At 38.0% G+C, this 18,368-nt stretch overlaps 1 protein-coding gene across 4 annotated transcripts in view; it reads right to left on the bottom strand.

Moving 5' to 3' along the window:
* Window positions 1-17,871, bottom strand: part of zgc:77784 (uncharacterized protein LOC402947 homolog) — a 120,237-nt gene extending 102,366 nt beyond the window's left edge. For 2 of the 4 annotated variants that reach the window (XM_047392080.1, XM_047392082.1), the window contains exon 1: window positions 17,297-17,871. In XM_047392080.1, coding sequence (XP_047248036.1) covers window positions 17,297-17,351 — 55 coding nt within the window. In that variant the 5' untranslated portion in view covers window positions 17,352-17,871. The remainder of the gene's footprint in view (window positions 1-17,296) is intronic. The other 2 variants (XM_047392083.1, XM_047392081.1) reach the window with 1 other exon arrangement.
* Between the last annotated feature and the right edge of the window lie 497 nt (window positions 17,872-18,368).

Here is an 18,368-nt window from a genome sequence, read left to right as displayed (position 1 = left end):
ATAGTTATGACCCGGTGATTAGCAGTTCCTAATTTTTAAGAAATTATGTTTGAAGTTCAGGCTAAAAACTTATATTTTAGCTATACCAGGGAAAATAATGTCATTTTGTCTGGTCTGACAATGAGGTGCTTTTGGGCAAACTTCTAGCAGGAGACAGCCTATTAGAAAGGGTTTTCTTCTGTCTGACCACTCCACCATAAAAACCTGATTAATAGAGTATGTTATTAATTGTTGACCTTCTGAGTGGTTCTGTAATCTCCACAAGGGGACACTAAAGCTCTGAGTTCTTGTTCACCTCTCTGACCAAGGCCCTTCGTCACTAATTAGTCAGTTTGGTCGGTTGACCAGGCCTAGGGAGGGTCCTAGTGGTTCTTTCACCTCTGAATAATGGACACTGCAGTGTTTTGTGGGTATTCTTTGTATCCTTTCTGAGATTTGTCCCTTTAAACAATCCAGTCTTGAAGGTTCACCAACAATTCTGTTGACTTCATTGTTTTCATTGAAATGTGCTATATCAATAAACTTGCCTTGCCTTGCCTTGGTTTGTGCTGTGAAAGGGACTGTCAGCTGTGAGATTTTATGGAGACAAGGATGTGTTCCAATCAACTAAATTTAGCACAGGTGGCCTCCAATCAAGTTGCAGAAGCATCTCAAGGATGATCAGTGGACGTTGGACACACTTTAGTTCCTTTTACAGTGTGATAGCAAAGTTTGTGAATACTTACATACATGTTTTTTATAAATCTCTAAAAATGCCTAAAAAAAAGTTGAAAAACTGAAATCAGCCTGCAACAGATATATTTTTTGAAAACGTGAAGGGGTGTGAATACTTTCTAGTGTATCTGTATGGTACTCCCTGCAGGTAGAAGGTGCAACAAAGGATTTTCTATTGTTAAAAAGTGTAGTTTTCTTTAAAAATGTATATGCTTTAAAAAAAGAACAATAAAGAGGGCAACTACAGTTTATTTTTGTACAATAATTTAATAACTTTAGGCTTCGTGTCACTAAGATATGATAGTATTTGCTCAATGAGATCATTTACTGATGTTGTTACTGATTTCACAACGCACAATTTTTGTTTGTTTGGATTGTTGTTTCTTACTGTAGCTTTTTGATAAGAACATTTTTAAAGAACCCAGCATGAGATTGACTCTAGCATCTAAACTCAGACCTTCACTGTTAAAAGACATCCGTTAAACCTTGCATTAAACTCTCAAGTGCAGAAGTCCTTGTTAAACTCAGGCAGAAAAAAGACACTTCATGCTGTGCGGTTCTGTCAGCGAGGACGAGTCCATGAAAAGCTTTTAAACAATGTAACGTCCAGGGGCGAAACAGAGTCATGATGAGCCAGAAGAGTGAACGGCAGCCAACCTTGAGCTGCCAAACAGACCATGGGAGTTTGATGAGCGAGAATGTGCTGACCGATCTGCACTCTCAAGGCTTTCTGGAAAGAAAACGAACATGTTGAAGGGTGCTTCTTAAATACAAATATTCTACACTTAACAGCATTTGCCATTTCAGACAAGAATAAAACTAAGGACTTGTTTTTCATTTTATATTTTCTAATTGAAATTACTAGCTATAAGTATTAACTGACTTCCAATAGTTTTTAAATATTTTCCTTTTATTAGCACATGGTATATCTTCCTACCCATCCATTTGATGTAATTGTCTGAAAGGAAATCAGAGAGCCTTGCAACAAAATGAAATCAAAGTCAAAGTCAAAAAAGCTGTAAAGCAATCATCAAACTGAAACTTGAACTGAAAAAAGTTATGTAGATTAACTGCACACAAGCTGATCTTTTCAAGCCTTTTTTCTGTTAATTATGAAGAAGATGGTCTTTCACTGTGATTTAAATATTTCCCCGCAAGCATCTTAAAATGCAACCTACACCAGAGAAGGTGACAGGAAAGTAGTTGGCCTGCACCAGCCAATCAGTGGATGAGACCTGTGCATCTTGAGACATGCATGTTTTTTCGTTTTGTCAAATGTTTTAAATTTTTTTTTATTATTAGAGTTTAAAGAAAAGGAAACAGGCACTGCAAGTAAATAATTCTAATAACAAAATAATTTTTTTAAGCTGCATGCCCATCAGCACTGTTGAATCAAACCCTAGCTCGTTTGTTCGGACAATCTGGTTCGTTTGGGGAGTTGTAACAGCAGTGTCCGCCTAAAAACATAGATCTCTGGGGGTGCGGCGTTGGTGGGGTAGGGGTTAAGCGCGTGACCATGTGCAGAGGCTAGGGTTCAAGTGCCAGACTCAGCGACCTTTCACAACTGCTGGAAAGGTTTTACAAGAACAATGAGGTTTTAAACTAATTAGCTGGAGAATGAAGGTTGTGGGATTCATCCGTTTAGTAAAAAAGACCTGCGAAAAGGCAAAAAAAACCCCAAAAAAACAACAATTTAAGAAAATACATGACATGTTTAGAGAAACGGTCCAGGTTTACTTGTTATAAAGACCAAGGGGCCATTCTTGGCTTCCCCAGCGTCACCTAAGGCAAGGAGGGGAATATGTAATTTTAAAGGTCTGGTTAGTTTAACAAACTGTTTTGTGAAAGCAAACTCGACAAAATTTAGCAACCCCAATCAGACTGCTTGCTCAATCTTACCGGTTGTACCGGACTTAAAATCCTTAGGGGGATGAAGGTCCTTAACAGCCTCCACAGCATTGAACCCAATCCAGAACATGTCATTAGTCAAATACCACAAAGCAATAATTCCAAATAGACATTCAGATTATCCAAAACCACAAACATCACTGCAGACTGCACAAAAAGAGATTTTATCAAAAATAACAGCACCTTTTTATAAAACAAAAACCAAGTAAATTTGGTGAAATCATTCACAAATAAGCAAAAAGATCAAGCATCATGCCCAGTTGCGATTTTTGCATAAATCTTGCCTGATCACCACTTTTACTCTACTGCCTAGTGTAATTGGGCATGATCAAATGTGGGCCAGATATCCATTTAATCAAGGACTATACAGGAAAATTCAAATAAGTCACAATATTGTTCGGCACTCATGCAGTACAGGGGTATATACTGAAAAATTATAAAGAAGCTTAAAATTTGATTTTAAAAGTCTAGATAAGAAGATAAGTATGGGAAAAAAAATAGAGAATGTGAATCCATCCATGCATCCATCCATCCATCCATCCATCCATCCACAGTATCTGGCTTTACATTGATCATTTATCTATTAATGTGTCCATCTTTCAGTCCATATGTCCATCCATTTGTTTATCCATACATTGGTCCTTTCTATCCTCCCTCCAGACGATAGTTTATGTTGGTTACTTATGCCTGAGCACTTTAGGAGTTAATTCACAGAGAACATATCAAAAGCCACCACTTGAATTACCTGCCAGTTTATCACTCCATGTTATCACTCAAACGTTGGCTTTTTGCTGAAATGATTAACTTCTCTGCGCTCATAAAATGACTGGCATGAATCTGGTGCACATAGAAACCGGAAGATTTATAATTTATAGCAAAAGGTTTTATCAGACTGTTGTGGTACTTTTGGTCCTTTTATTGAACTTCCACAGAAAGTGCCTGACTGAAGTATTCTCTGAATGTTTGGAAGATAGGCAGAATTCCCTCCTCCGCCTGTTGCTTTGCACTGCTGGTCAACTTGCTGAAAGAAGGCTGCTACTCTTTTGCCTGTGTAAATCTTTGTATAAATATTATGATACCATGTTATTTTTGGTCAAGTTTATCATACCGTGTGAATCTCATACCATAGATGTGCTTCCCTAGATGTGCAGGTTCCTTTATTTTCTTTCAAATTGTATTAGAATATGTGTTAAAAGCAATTGTAGCTAATTTTGAGCTCATTATGTTTGTTATGATGATTAAATGCCCAGTCAGTTCTAATTGAATCTGGTCTGTAAGAATTCCCGTATTTATTCTGGAAATGAAAAGAATTTCAGGGAAAAACAGGCTGCTCAGCTGAATAAAAGCCCATTAGGGCTACACTGCGCGCTGATAGACAACTTATCGCATTGGTCTTAATTGCAAACTATGACACACGCCCACATATTTGCTTGCGGCATCTCTTCGTGTCTGCCTCATTGAACATTCAGCATAAGTAGGCTTAGAGCCATGAGGGAGATCAAAATCACGTCTTGAAGACCCTGTTGATTCAGGCCATTTCTGGCTCCTAGCTGTGGCGTTACATAATGAGGGCAGGAACAGGGGGTTGTGGGTGCCTTTCATTAATTAGTATTTACAAATACTAACCCTGTCTTCTGCCTAGAGAGTTGAAGCGTACTCTGTCATGCTAATGCGTGAAAACATGAGAGCCACAAGAAGAAAGGTTTTTGTTTCAGATCCCCATGCCTTTAAGCGACTGCCAGAATCAGGGTAAAACAGAAACAAGAACCTGGACCTGTATAAGCTCACTGTTTCTTATCTAAAAGAAGAAAAAAAACAACAACTCATAGGAAGCTCAAAGTCCAACTTTACACACAAGTGAAATGAGGAGCAGAAGGCTGGCAGCCCGCCTGTGGGGATGGTGGCTGTCTGCTGAGATTTCTCCACGTCTTTTTTAATTTCAGCTCATTTACATATTTGAAAAGGCCAAAAAAATATTCAAAGACTCCTTGTGACATTGCCAAGTAATCTCTGTGGGGAGGGAGAGAAGGGGCATTAAATGTGAAGCAGCAAACTTAATTTTAAAAGGGGGACAAAGCTAAAACTGATTTATTCTGGCATCAGCCCCTAGTTGTTAAACGTAACCCTCCTCCTCGTCCATCATCTGATCTCGAAATGAAATCATTGGCCACTGTACCAGAAGCAGGACAACATCAGGCACCATGACTCGAGGATGAGGCATGTTGGACAACTAACCGGCATTGTCGGCAGTAGTTTCATGAAGCGGGACTGTGTAGGTTTAGCAAAGCTTCTGTTAGGGTTAATTAATGATTATATATGTTTTAACTTTAATAGAAGTGAAGCTTGCTGTTCAGAGTGATTATATCTTATATGTACAAGAGCTGCAAGATAGAGACAGGATGTTCTAGAACATTCTGTCAGTGCAGCTGTTTCTAATCATTATGAGTGTGCATCTCTCCCTTTTTGTGCTTGGAACATTTTGTAACCAGGGCCTCTTCTCTTATCAATAAAAGGCAGAGAGAGCAGGGGCTGTTTCAGAGTGTTGGTGGAGGATTGTAACTGAGCAGCCTCTGAAACACTCTCACCTGCAGGTTAAAATGAACTAACTTCTCTGTGTCTTTCTTTGTGCAGAATTGTGAAAGTGTTTGGTGTTTAAACCTAACATAAATGGTCCTTCGAGCCGGAGACCAAGACGCTTGACGATCCCAGTGGGTGAGTGAGATTCCAGACAAATCTGTGGCCACAGTACTAATACCCTTTCCGGGACTGGTCCCTCCCTGACAGGCTGGGGTCTGACGGCTGACGGTACTCCCGAGGACACAGAGAACCAGTGAGTAGGTCTTTCATTTAAAAGGAATGAGTGATGAAATGCAAATGACCTAAAATAGTACAGTATAGAGAAACCCTGACAATTCTAGACACTATCAGGTGAACTAAAATAGACAGTTAAATTCCGCAGGAGGGTAGACTCCCTTAGTTGAAATAGACTAATTAAACTCTACACAGGACGGCGGAGTCCTCTGTTGAACTAAAATAGACAGTTAAATTCCGCAGGAGGGTAGACTCCCTTAGTTGAAATAGACTAATTAAACTCTACACAGGACGGCGGAGTCCTCTGTTATGTTTTTGTGAAAGTAATTACAGTAAGAGTAAAACGCGTAAAAAAGTGTGACTGAAAAACGTGTGGAAGAGTGAATGGAATCGTAATGACCATTAGGTCCTTACCTTTCATATAAACTGAAAACAGATAGTAAATGGTGAGCCTTTGTGGATGCTTGTAGGCAAGAAAATCCCACCTGAACAGGGTTGAAGTGGATTTTACCACAACTGACTTCTTGATCACCATCCTGTTTTCAAATACATAAATCCAGTATTTAGAATACACCAGGTATTAAAAAACATACTGGATCTAAATCTAGTTCAAAATGGGAAAGGGGCAAAGTAAAGAGAAACAAAGTAAACTAATTGACTTAGAAGGGGAGGTAAAGTTTATGGAGAACTATGTAAAAGGAGCAGGTATGATCTGTCATAGATGGAATAAAAAATAAAAAACATGGGTTTTTGGGCAAATTAGATACAAAGGATGTCTTAAAATTACAAGGGGATCTAAAATTAGCAATAATGAAAACTAAAAAGAGAAAAATAACAAAGAACAATGGGGGAAGAACAGAGAAAAAGCTCTGATTTAACAGAAATATGTACACGATGGCATAAAAATACGGATTTTCAGGTAACTTAATTATCACTGAAATCCTAAAACTACACGGGGATCTTAAACTGGAGATTATGCATTTAAAAGATTCAAGAGACAATAAAAAACCTTGCCAGATTATAATTTCAAAGGGGACTTTTCAGTCCCTGAGTGCTCACAGTTGATAAACAGATTAAAACAAAAGATGAATTAAAAAAAAACAACAATAAGAGCAGCTTTTAACTGACAGCCATAATACTGAGGCCTTAAGAAAAGCACAGAAAAAAAAACTTTCAGCTTAACTGAAAACAAATAAAGGGGGGGCGGACTGCCACCCATCCCAGTTTAGAATACCAAGGTAGCCCCAAATTATAAAGACTAAGAGGTGGCTTTAGAGGACGTGGTAAAAGAAGTTAAAAGAGGAGGTGACAATGTGGACAACATGGAAACTGTCCAACTGGACAACCCAGTGAACAATGACTAGAGTTGTTAAAGAAGTAATCTGAGAGTAAAAGATTTTGTAGGCAAGCATTAGTGAGAAACAGGTGCTTTAAAAATCATTCTATGGTGTTATACTACCAACAATATCATGATAAAATGCAAAAGATTCATTTTACAGGGAAATAATTCCATATTTGGCTCAGATTGTGTGCATTCTTGATTTTTCCTCTTTGAGAGAAGTTAAATTTCAGCTCTGTGAAACGACCTTGACAAAGAGATGCAGCTGCCTGAAAACAAAGATAAAACTTCTGCAAACAGCAGAAGCCTGTCTCTGCTGAAAGGTCTGAAAAAATTGTAACTCTACCCTGCATGTGTCAAACTCAAGGTCCGCGGGCCAAAACCGGACCCCAGAAGTTTAGTGATTCTCTAGAAGTAGAGCCTTTTAATATGGTGATTGTGTGCTTGAATGTTATTTTGTCAATCAATAAGCAGTTTTGTTTACATTCTGCCACAATCTGCCTTTTGAAAATGTTTTGAATCTTGCTCTTTATGTATAAAAAAAAAAGAAAGAAAAGAAAAATTGGCTAAAGTCTGCAGACATAAAATGAACCTGGATTGAAGCTCTAACTAAGTTTATTTAATCTGAGATCTTCTCCAAATGCAACAGTATATGTCAGTCTACATGAGATACTAACAACTTCACCTACTGATATAATATAAAGATGTGAGTGAATATGTGAAACAAACAATGATGAAAGTTTTTCAACAGGTGATGCTCATCCAGGAGGAAGACAGTGTTCCTAGGAAATGCAGCTCATTCATTAACAATCATTTTTTCTCCTATAGGTGGACGTTTTGCTGATTAATCATAGGCTGGATCTATGAAACATTATGTGCACAGAACAAATGACCAAGGTTCTGACTGACTTATGAACCTCACTGACCTGACAATGATAACATGACACCCAACAGATAACACCTTTAAGGTGGATCCACTAAGACCACCTTATTGATTCTTGGTGAATAAAAAAAAAAAAGAATTGAAGCGTTCAAAACAGACCTTGTGGAAACAAAAGGGGTTATGAGGAAACAATGTGCATTTTAAGAATAATAGAAGTCAAATTATGTTCAAATCTTTGCAAATAAAAATTACTCTGACAGAGAAATAAGTAAGTAGTGTGTGAATGTGTGTGAATGGGAATGACTGATTTCATTGTAATGCATCTTTGAGGGACATTAAAAGCGCTAATAAAGGTCTGATGTTCTGATGATCTTTGCCAAATTTATATCTTAATAAGGTTTCCAGAATCTTTTCCGAAAAATCATATAAAGATAGCAAAGGTTCTACCTGTATTAAAAATACTGATAACTATAGGAAAGTTCATAGATCTGTCTTCAATTTTTCCTAATTCTTTTACAAACAGGTTATTTAAACTTTCATGTGGCCAAATGTCTGTGTTTGACTTTCTGTTTTTGTGAAATAAATGTCTGTTTCATGTTATGTAAAAATTAGAGTCCTCAACATTACCATAATAATATTAGGTCAGTTCTCTATGGTAAAACAAAAAGATTTTAACAGATGTTTAGACTTTTTCCAGTCAGGTTCAAAATGATTGAATTAGACTCAAACTTAACATAAGATTAAATTAACCTTAACAGAATTACTGGACTGGACTGAAATAGAGAAAACTTGAGTTAATTGAAACAAACTTTAGTTACTTGAACTAAATACAAAGCTGACTGAAACTGTATGTTGTATCTATAAAACTGGGTAAAACAAACTAAGATTATAAGATATAATATGCCCTTCATTTTTTGTGTTCATCAGTGAGTGAGTTTTTATTTTTTATTTTTAATAAGAACTAAACCAAACATTATCTGAAGAAATAGCAAAAAGCCGAAAAGACTTAAAAGATACCCCTCTGACAGATGGAGAAATATTATTTGTAGACGGGTCTTCCAAAAAGGATGAGAAAGGTAAAACAAAAACCGGATATGCTGTAGTGACTCTTAATAAAGTACTAAAGCAGAAGCACTCCCTTCACACTACTCAGCGCAAGCTGCTGAGTTAGTAGCCTTAACTGAAGCATGCAAATTAATGACAGGAAAAAGTGCAACAATATACACTGATAGCCAGTATGCATATGCAACAACGCATACTTTTGCACAACATTGGAAAAATAGGGGTATGATTACCTCCACTGGAAAACCTGTAACACATGCAGCACTATTAACAGAGCTATTGCAAGCAGTCCAACTGCCAAAAAAGCTTGCAATATGCAAATGTGCGGCACACACCACAGGAACAGACACTGTGACTAAAGGCAACGCCTTTGCTGATAAAACTGCTAAAGCAGCTGCAGAACAACAACCAAGTAGTCTTCTCCTAGTAACAATAGAACTAAAAGATGAAACATTACTGGAAATGCAACAACAATCACCCCAAAATGAAATACAAACCTGGCTAAAAAAGGGAGCTCAACTTAAAGAAGGAATATACACCTGACCAGAAAATAAACCTATCCTACCAAAAAACCTATACAAATGGGCAGCAATATCGAGTCATGGAGTTTCTCATGTCTCGAGAGGAGGAATGGTAGGATTAGTGAACAAAATATACACAACATATGGATTTAACTCTTATTCAAAAAATTTTTGTAGAACATGTTTGATCTGTGCCAAACACAATGCACAAGGGAACTTCAGACCAAAAAGGGGACAGTTCCCCAAAGCAAAATATCCTTTCCAACACATACATATGGATTTCATAGAATTAAATAAAAGTGAAGGAAAAAAGTACTGTTTAGTAATAATAGACTCTTTTTCTAAATGGATAGAGTTATTTCCTACACAAAATCCTGATGCATTGACCGTAGCAAAAGCACTATGTAAAGATATCATACCTAGATATGGAATTCCAGAAAAAATATATAGTGATAATGGAACTCATTTCGTCAATCAAATGATAGAAAAAATAGGAGAAGCCCTACAAATGGATCTTAGACATCACTGCGCTTATCACCCTCAAAGCGCTGGTCTAGTAGAACGAATGAATGGAACAATAAAAAATCGATTAAAAAAGTGCATGGAAGAAACAGGAAGACCATGGACTAAATGTTTAGACTTAGTAAAGCTCTACATAAACATCACAAGCACAGGAGGACTAACACCCTATGAAACCCTGTTTGGGAGGCCATATAGATTACCATTCTTTAAAAATAAATGGGAAACTGATGATGAAAGCACACTAGCAGATTACATGAGAAAAATGTTACAGCAAAAACAACAAACAGATGAACACGCAAGTGACCATGAGCCTTTTGTGTCTACACAGGAAAAACCATTAGTTGAACCTGGAGACTGGGTCCTGATAAAAAGCATAAAGAAGAAGCATTGGCATTCACCTAAGTGGGAAGGGCCCTATCAGGTGTTGTTGACCACTGGAACTGCAATTAAGATTGCAGAAAGAAACTCATGGATCCATCTGACACATTGTAAAAGAATAATAGAACATGACTAAAATAAGTTTCTTAATAGCAGTGTATATTCTAACCATCATAATTTGTGTTGTGGTCATAGCATTGTGGTATCTGCTGTAGCATTGTGACTTTTCAACAAACCTACAGAGAAAAGTCCGGCTACAAAGGGAATTGTAATTATAGTTTACAATTGTCTCAAACCGGTGAAGATCTCCACAACTCTGTTTAAAGGTGCTTAGGAAAGGTTCCAATCTATAAGTAAGATGTACACCCCCACACACAAGAAAATAGTGCTAGTAGCTGGAATAATCTCAGTGGTAATTGTAGGAGCTATTTTACTATGGGAACGTTTTTACGAAGAAAGAAAAGATTTGAGTAAAAGACAAATAAATGTTAATTCCTGCCCAAATGATGTAAGCATCAGAACCACAAAACTATGTGTACCAGTACAGAAAACCACTACAGTAAAAATACCCTGGGGAACGCTTGGAACAGCACGTGATGGCGCAAACAAACATGCCGCATTGTATAAGAAGTGGGAGTGGTATTTGACCTATGGAGATGTGCAATGGTGGAGTTGGAAATACTTAGTAGCAGAAACAGGACAGGACTGGTCTGATTGGTCCACAGGTCCAGCAATTAAATGGAGAAGACAATTGACCCTGATAAAAGATGGAGGAGGTCTAACCTTGACTGTGATCTCCCCCAACAACACGGGATGTACAGACTTTGTGGCGGCACCATATGTAGATTATAGCCAAGTCCAATATTACTGGCAGATTCAAATATGCGTTAAAAACATTACTGAGCCACTTGCGGTAATACGGCATGATGCAGCCACACCTGAAAACAAAACAAACAAATGGCATATGGGGCTAAAACTATTAGTGGAGTTCAAGACAGAACCAGTAACCCCAGATGACTGGTTCAAAATATCTACAGGAATATCTAAAATAGATAACAACTGGCTTTTAATGGCAGAACAGGCTGCCCAGGCAGCAAAAACAGATTGTGTAGTATGCATGGGAGCCAGACCCCTGCTACAAGTGGTTCCCTCAACGTTGACAGAAAAATGCCTAGTAGAAGTAATGAACAGCACAAGACCCTCGACAAACTGTACTATGTGGGATAAGATTTATCCTTTGACTACCGCCGAAAAACAAAAACCGATGTTTTCAAATAAGGTTGCTCCAGGAAATTTTTCCTGTATAAACCGAACAGGTGTGGGATCAAACATAAGCAGACTCAATAAAGATCAATGTCACTCCATCATAGCAGTAGGTGTCAGCTTTAAACCTAAAGCACGCAGCGACATCTGGTGGTGGTGTGGAGACGATAAACTGTATGACAGGTTGCCATACAACACAACTGGATTGTGTGCATCAGTGTCATTAATATTTCCCGTGTCTGTTATTCCACTCTCAGTAGCAGATTTGTTGGGTACAGTAGCCAGCATATTTCCACACACCTGGAAAAATAGAGAAAAAAGATCAGGATGGAGTAAAGACGACCCTACTTATATAGATAGCATAGGAATACCAAGAGGAGTTCCTGATGAATATAAGTTAGCAGATCAAGTAGCAGCAGGTTTTGAATCCACCATATGCTGGTGGTGCACAATAAATAAAAATGTTGACAGAATAAATTACATCCATTACAATGTGCAACGACTAGGAAATAAAACTGAAGAAGGATTCTCAGCCATCCATGAACAATTGTCAGCTACCTCTTTAATGGCTTTCCAAAATAGAATTGCTGTCGATATGCTCTTAGCTGAAAAAGGTGGAGTATGTTCAATATTTGGGCATCAATGTTGTACATTTATTCCAAATAACACCGCAGCTGATGGGAGCCTCACCAAGGCCCTGGAGGGCCTTAGGTCACTTAACAGCAAAATGAAAGATCATTCTGGAGTTGACACCACAATGTGGGATGGGTTTGGAGAAATGTTTGGTAAATATAAACAATTAGTGTTGTCTATCCTTATGTCAATAGCAGTCTTTGCAGCTATTCTCACATTGTGTGGATGTTGTTGTATTCCGTGTATAAGAGCTTTGTGCACTCGCATAATAACCTCTGCTATTCAGCCAGTCAAAACAGAAATGTCAGAGATGTATGCCCTCCTGAGACCTGAGGAGACAGAAGGAGCCAGTGATGATGATGATGATGACCAGGAAGAAGAAGAGACTTCTCTGCATTTCCCTGATCTGTATCCTGACCCTAACGACAATTAGTTGTATACAGTAAACTTAAAGACCTCCTGCTACTTTTTTAATGACATGTACAGATAAAACACACCATGATGTCTTAACTGAAAATCTGAGAAGAAAAGGTTAATGATTGATGTATCAAGTGTTTAAAACATTTATAAAGAGGAGGAAAATGTTAGGGTTAATTAATGATTATATATGTTTTAACTTTAATAGAAGTGAAGCTTGCTGTTCAGAGTGATTATATCTTATATGTACAAGAGCTGCAAGATAGAGACAGGATGTTCTAGAACATTCTGTCAGTGCAGCTGTTTCTAATCATTATGAGTGTGCATCTCTCCCTTTTTTGTGCTTGGAACATTTTGTAACCAGGGCCTCTTCTCTTATCAATAAAAGGCAGAGAGAGCAGGGGCTGTTTCAGAGTGTTGGTGGAGGATTGTAACTGAGCAGCCTCTGAAACACTCTCACCTGCAGGTTAAAATGAACTAACTTCTCTGTGTCTTTCTTTGTGCAGAATTGTGAAAGTGTTTGGTGTTTAAACCTAACAGCTTCACTAAGTAATCACCACAGGCAGATAAAGGACTCAAAACACCAGCTTCAACTAGTTCCACAGCAGCAGAATCTGAATACAGCTCACGATGAATTTTATTTCAATTACATCTTTTTTCCAGTCTATTAACTGAGATTTGGTTTGTGTGTGTGTGTGTGTGTTTGTGTGAGAGAGAGAGAGAGAGCGCTGCTGTGTTGATTTACTCCCAATAAATTCTTGTTGTTTTCCTCACAACCCTAAAGAGGTTTGAGAAAACATGGACAAAAATATTGGAAAACGTCTCGAGCCTCACGTAGAGGGGCTGATTGACAGGACACCAACATAAACAAAGCCAGTCTAGAAATTCCGGATTATATCTGCCACTGTATCATCAGGTTTCCAACAGAAGTCACGAAGCTGGTTTGGATCCTGTCCTTTCAAGTGCTCTGTGCCAATTACACACATTACTCATAGGAACAATAACAGAGGTGAATAGGAGAGGAGATTGCTACTCCAGATTAATGAATGCAGGCAGAAGGCAAGGGTGTTAAAAGTGCCTTTAATGTTAAGAGACAATGCAGGTTTAACTTTGAGAGAAATGGACAAGAGCAATGAACCTGCTTGACTGGTGCACATTTTATTGTGTACACCATGCTTGAACTGTGTTGGAACCCTATTTCAGTACTAACTTAATGCTTTGACACATAGATTTAACAATGTCTGGATTTTAGAAAATATCCTCAGAGATTTTGCTCCATATTGACATAATAGCAATCAATGTTTGCTCTACCACATCCCAGATCTGCTGTGTTGGAAACTGTGGAGCCCATAGGACTTATGGATCATTTGAGAACATTTGTGCTTTGTGACATGGTGCATTATCCTGCTGGACGGAGCCATCAGAAGTTGGGGAGTCAGTCACTACACACTGATGAACCTGGTCAGCAACAACACTCAGGCAGCAGGTGGCATTTAAATGATTCTCAAATTCTCCATGTTTTGTTTTCGGGGATGGTATTCTGCATACTTGGTTGTAATGAGTGGTGATTCGAGTTACTGTTCCCTTTCTATCTTTTCAAATGAGCCTGCTCATTCTCCTATTACATCAACAAGGTATTTTTGTTTACACAACTGCCTTTTACTGGATATTTGTGAACCTGCAGATTCTAAAACGCTCACAGTTGCCTGTCTGATACTAACAACCCTGCATCATTCTTCAGAAAGTCATCTTCACTACATCTACATGCCTAAATGCATTGAGTTCCTGACATATGACTGGTTTAGTCTCAATGGTTCAGTCTCTATTTCTGTTAACAAGCAGATAAATAAGTGTGCCTAATAAGTTGACACAACTCTCTAGGTGTAGAGAGAAGGGAGAGAAGGGGCCTTCTTCCACGTGCCTATTCGTAATATTTTGAAATATGCTGAGCTACCATATACCACTCAGAGATATCATTGCAGTCCATTAGGGGGCGATAATGTGCTGGTTTGAAAACTGTGTACTTAGGAGAAGGTAAATAACCAAAAAGACACAATAAATTAAATTAATATTAATTATTGATCATAAGATAAATTATCCAAACTAGGAAACAGCAGAGCCTGTCCAAATTAGTAAAAATAAAAAAAAGCCAAATCTCCCCACACTGTGTAGCATAAAATACATGTCCATTTTATAGTCTGCAGCGAATTACTATGCTGTTTAGGCTTTAAACGGTGTAGAAATAGTTTTGGAAAAATCACCTTGTCATTGAGACCACAGTGTGGAAAATTCAAACAAATCAGGAAGAGATGGAAATTGTATATCATGACCTGCTTTTATGCTTCATAGGCAATAATGTTGATTTTTAAAAGCCTTTTTTTCTTTTTGTTTTGTTTTCTATATATAGATGAACATAAGGTAATGTACTTCTTTATAGGTAACAAATGTATGTTATTTAAATGAAGAAAAAAAGTATGAAGAATAACACTAACATAATTATCAAGAAAGTTAGATCAGCACTCAGTTTAAGAATGCCTTCTCTTTATTTTGATTTCACCTGTAATGAAGTTCATGTAGGTCAATAGCATTGACATTTGATTTTTACAAGTAAAAACTTGTTATCTATACCTTGTTTATTGTCATTTTGATTTAGATTCACAGACGTGATGTAAAAAAAAGAATTAACAACTGCGACATTTTTTAAGCTAAAAATGTTTTATATCTTTTTACCATTGTGCTCTTTATGGAATAACATGAGTGTAACAAGTTGATACTTGATGATTAATTATATGAGCTATCTGCTCTGGTAGAGCCTGTTTTCAGCCTCTTTAAAACAGTGTGACCCCAACAGGGGTAATGGGGGACATTCCTTTAGGTTATAGTTGTACCGTTCCCGACCCGACATATATTTAAATTGCAAATTTGTTTTTTGTTTTAGGTGAGAAAAAAGTTTAGTAGCATTCTTTCTCTAACGTAACATCGTATGATACGCTGGGAACACGCATTCACACTGCAAGTAAACCGCTCCAGATAAACTGTACTGAGAACCACGGTTGTAACCACGCCAGGGTATGGTTCTCTGGTCCATTTCAGGGTCCGGGATGGATTCGCACCGGCGTGATCTGCTCCAGAAACTGGACTCTGGCATGGTACAAAGTGTTCAAATGGTTTGGAGCAAAAGCGCTGTTAATCTGTGGTTCATACAGCCTGAATGAACACAGGGAACTGTAGCATTTTTTCTGGCTTTCCATTGAAAGAACTTTGGGTCTGTTGGGATTTTTCTTGGCACTCAGACAACAATCCTGAGTGCTACACTGCCGCACAGGACATGTTAAAAAACACAGGACATGTTAAAAAAAAAAGAAAGAACTTTGGGCTCTTTACAGGGAGCAGGAGCAGTATGTGAAAAAATGTTGGCAGTTCTAAAATGATAACTTTTTAAAATTTTGATAACATGAACAAGCCTCTTCCTATGCACATCCAATGTCATGTGGTGGTCAGTTGCTTAATAAGTGGCTAATAAACAACCCCTTTAGTAAAATGCCAAAATCAGTGTGATGAATCAACAGATTACTTATCTGGTGGTTTTTAATATAACCAACATGGCTCACCACCCAGGTGTACACTGTGCACAAAAAGCAAAACAACTCAAAAAACAGTTATACATCAGCAATGCGCTGAAGGGATTTTGGTTAGCATGTAAAGTCAGAAAGAATTTGGCTTTTTTTAGCTTATTTCAAAGATTATTATACCTTTTAGTGATTTTGCTCCTTAAAACAAGTATAACAAGCTATAAGCAGGTTCATTAGTCAGTTGCTGCTTAACGGTGTAGCTTGCCACCTATAGTTTTAAAACACTGTGACCTTCTTAAGTCTGATGGGTGGTGCTTCTTAAGATGTGCTTTTGAAACCGAAAATATATGCAAACAGCCTGAAACCGTCTTTCTTTAAGCAAGTCGAAAGTCTAATAGCCTTCTTTCAGCCAGCTATCCAGCAGTGCTTGGAAGGGGCAGGACTCCACAGCCATGAAAACTCTAAACATGCCGGCTCATTCTCTGGCATCTCTTTGAAACAGCCTAAAAATTTAGGAATGCATTGACTGAGAATTTGGTATAAACGTTGATATAGATAATAAATATGACCGACTGCTGGCTATCGTTCATATCCACTAAATTGGTTTAAATAAATTTTCAGTTGAAACTAAAACACAATATTCTGTATAATTTGATAATATTAAAAACATCGCCAATCTCTTGGATTGTGTTTCAGCGCCCTTGTTTTATTTTACATTTGGATTAAGGCTTGGATTTTTAAGCTCTTATTAAAGCGATGGTTAAAACGTTTAATCTCCTTGTGGAAAGCAACCAAAAAAGGTTTGCATTTTAATAGTGTGTTTCCATACACTGTCAGAAGGGTGGTGGGAGTAGGGGGGGATTTCTTGGTCAATACCATAGACAATTGCGCGCATCTTCACTGACGGAGAGTTAAATTGTTTCAGTTTTATTCCTTATGGCATCTACAACATAGGTGTTCAGAATGTAAATTTATTTGGCATTCACCCGTTGCATTCCAGTATTATACAAATTAATGTGTGTGTGACATTTTCTCTTTTTCTGATCCGTTTGAGTGGGGAGGATGCACTCAGCTCCTAAATCTGTCAGGGGAGCGCGTTGAAAAACGCGTCTAAACACAACATTTACATCCATCTGGAGAGACAGAAAACACGGTAAGACATGCCACCTAGTCTGTACTATGAGGCGCGTCACGCCATATGGGCTGTGACTCTTTCTGTGTGTGTCTGTGGGAGACAGAAAGAAAATACAGTATTTTCTACATAAATATTTACCTGAAGTAATGACCACGCTTGAAATAATCACAACCAGGATATTTCCAAAGTTCATCTCCACACTCTTCTGATGCAGATCCTTGGGATCTTCAGACTCTTCTTATCATTTAAACCAAATTTCCAGGCATTTAAGCGGGCGCAGATTTTACAAAAAAAATGGAAGCAAAGTGAACAAATCTGCACACAAAGACTCAGCTGGAATATACCAAGCGAGTAAAATAACCCCGAAAAACTTTGATGTTAGTCCCACAAATCTAAATCATCTGCGGGGTCAGGAGCAGAAGCAGCAACGGCAGTAGCTTCACCCCGGAGGAGGAACCTAATGACTAAACTCAGCAGGATCACTTCTCCGGTCCCTCATGGCCACACACGAGCACCGACTTTCTTGTAAGGATGCTCCTCAGCTGCTGCTTCCGAGGACAAAATAATAATGAGACTTTATTTATGAACGGCCCGGTCATAAAAGAGGCAGGTCTACCCCCTCTTTATGCGCTCTGCTCCGGCCAGCTGCAGGTTGAGCGAACACGCTCCGAGGGGAGCAGCGCACTCCCCGCTACCCGCAACAAATCCTCCCCAACCTCCAGGACTGAGCGGTTTAAAGAGACAGACACAACAGCACAGCTCCGAAAGGGTCCTGGCCACACAGGGGAATCATATAAACGCGGTAGATTTTATGATTTAGTTATACTTTAAATTGTTTTATTGTTTAGGAAACAGCTTCACTTTGGAGGCAGAACAGGTATTCACAAAACGTAACAAATTAGCATTAATATGAGAAATAACAGACAATGAAAACTAAGAATTGTTGTTGTTCTCAAAGACATAAAATTAGTTGTTGCTTATGGATTTATTTAAAGATACAATCCAGCGGTGTGAAAGCTTTTCATAGAGAAACCTTCACTGACAATAAAGATACTGCTGGGTAATAAAATATAAAATTGAGCTGCAAGATAAAAAAAAATAAAAATTTGAAGTTATTAAAATGTGCCCTAAAAAACAAGCAAATAATTCTATTTTTGTGTGTTCTTGGGCTGATGACATCATAAGAGGCACAAGTATTGTGTTGCTTTCA

Source organism: Girardinichthys multiradiatus, chromosome 18 (assembly GCF_021462225.1).
Source record: "Girardinichthys multiradiatus isolate DD_20200921_A chromosome 18, DD_fGirMul_XY1, whole genome shotgun sequence".
Lineage (NCBI taxonomy): Eukaryota > Metazoa > Chordata > Actinopteri > Cyprinodontiformes > Goodeidae > Girardinichthys > Girardinichthys multiradiatus.
The sequence above is the reverse complement of the archived record's forward strand: the minus strand, read 5'-3'. Positions and strand labels throughout refer to the sequence as shown.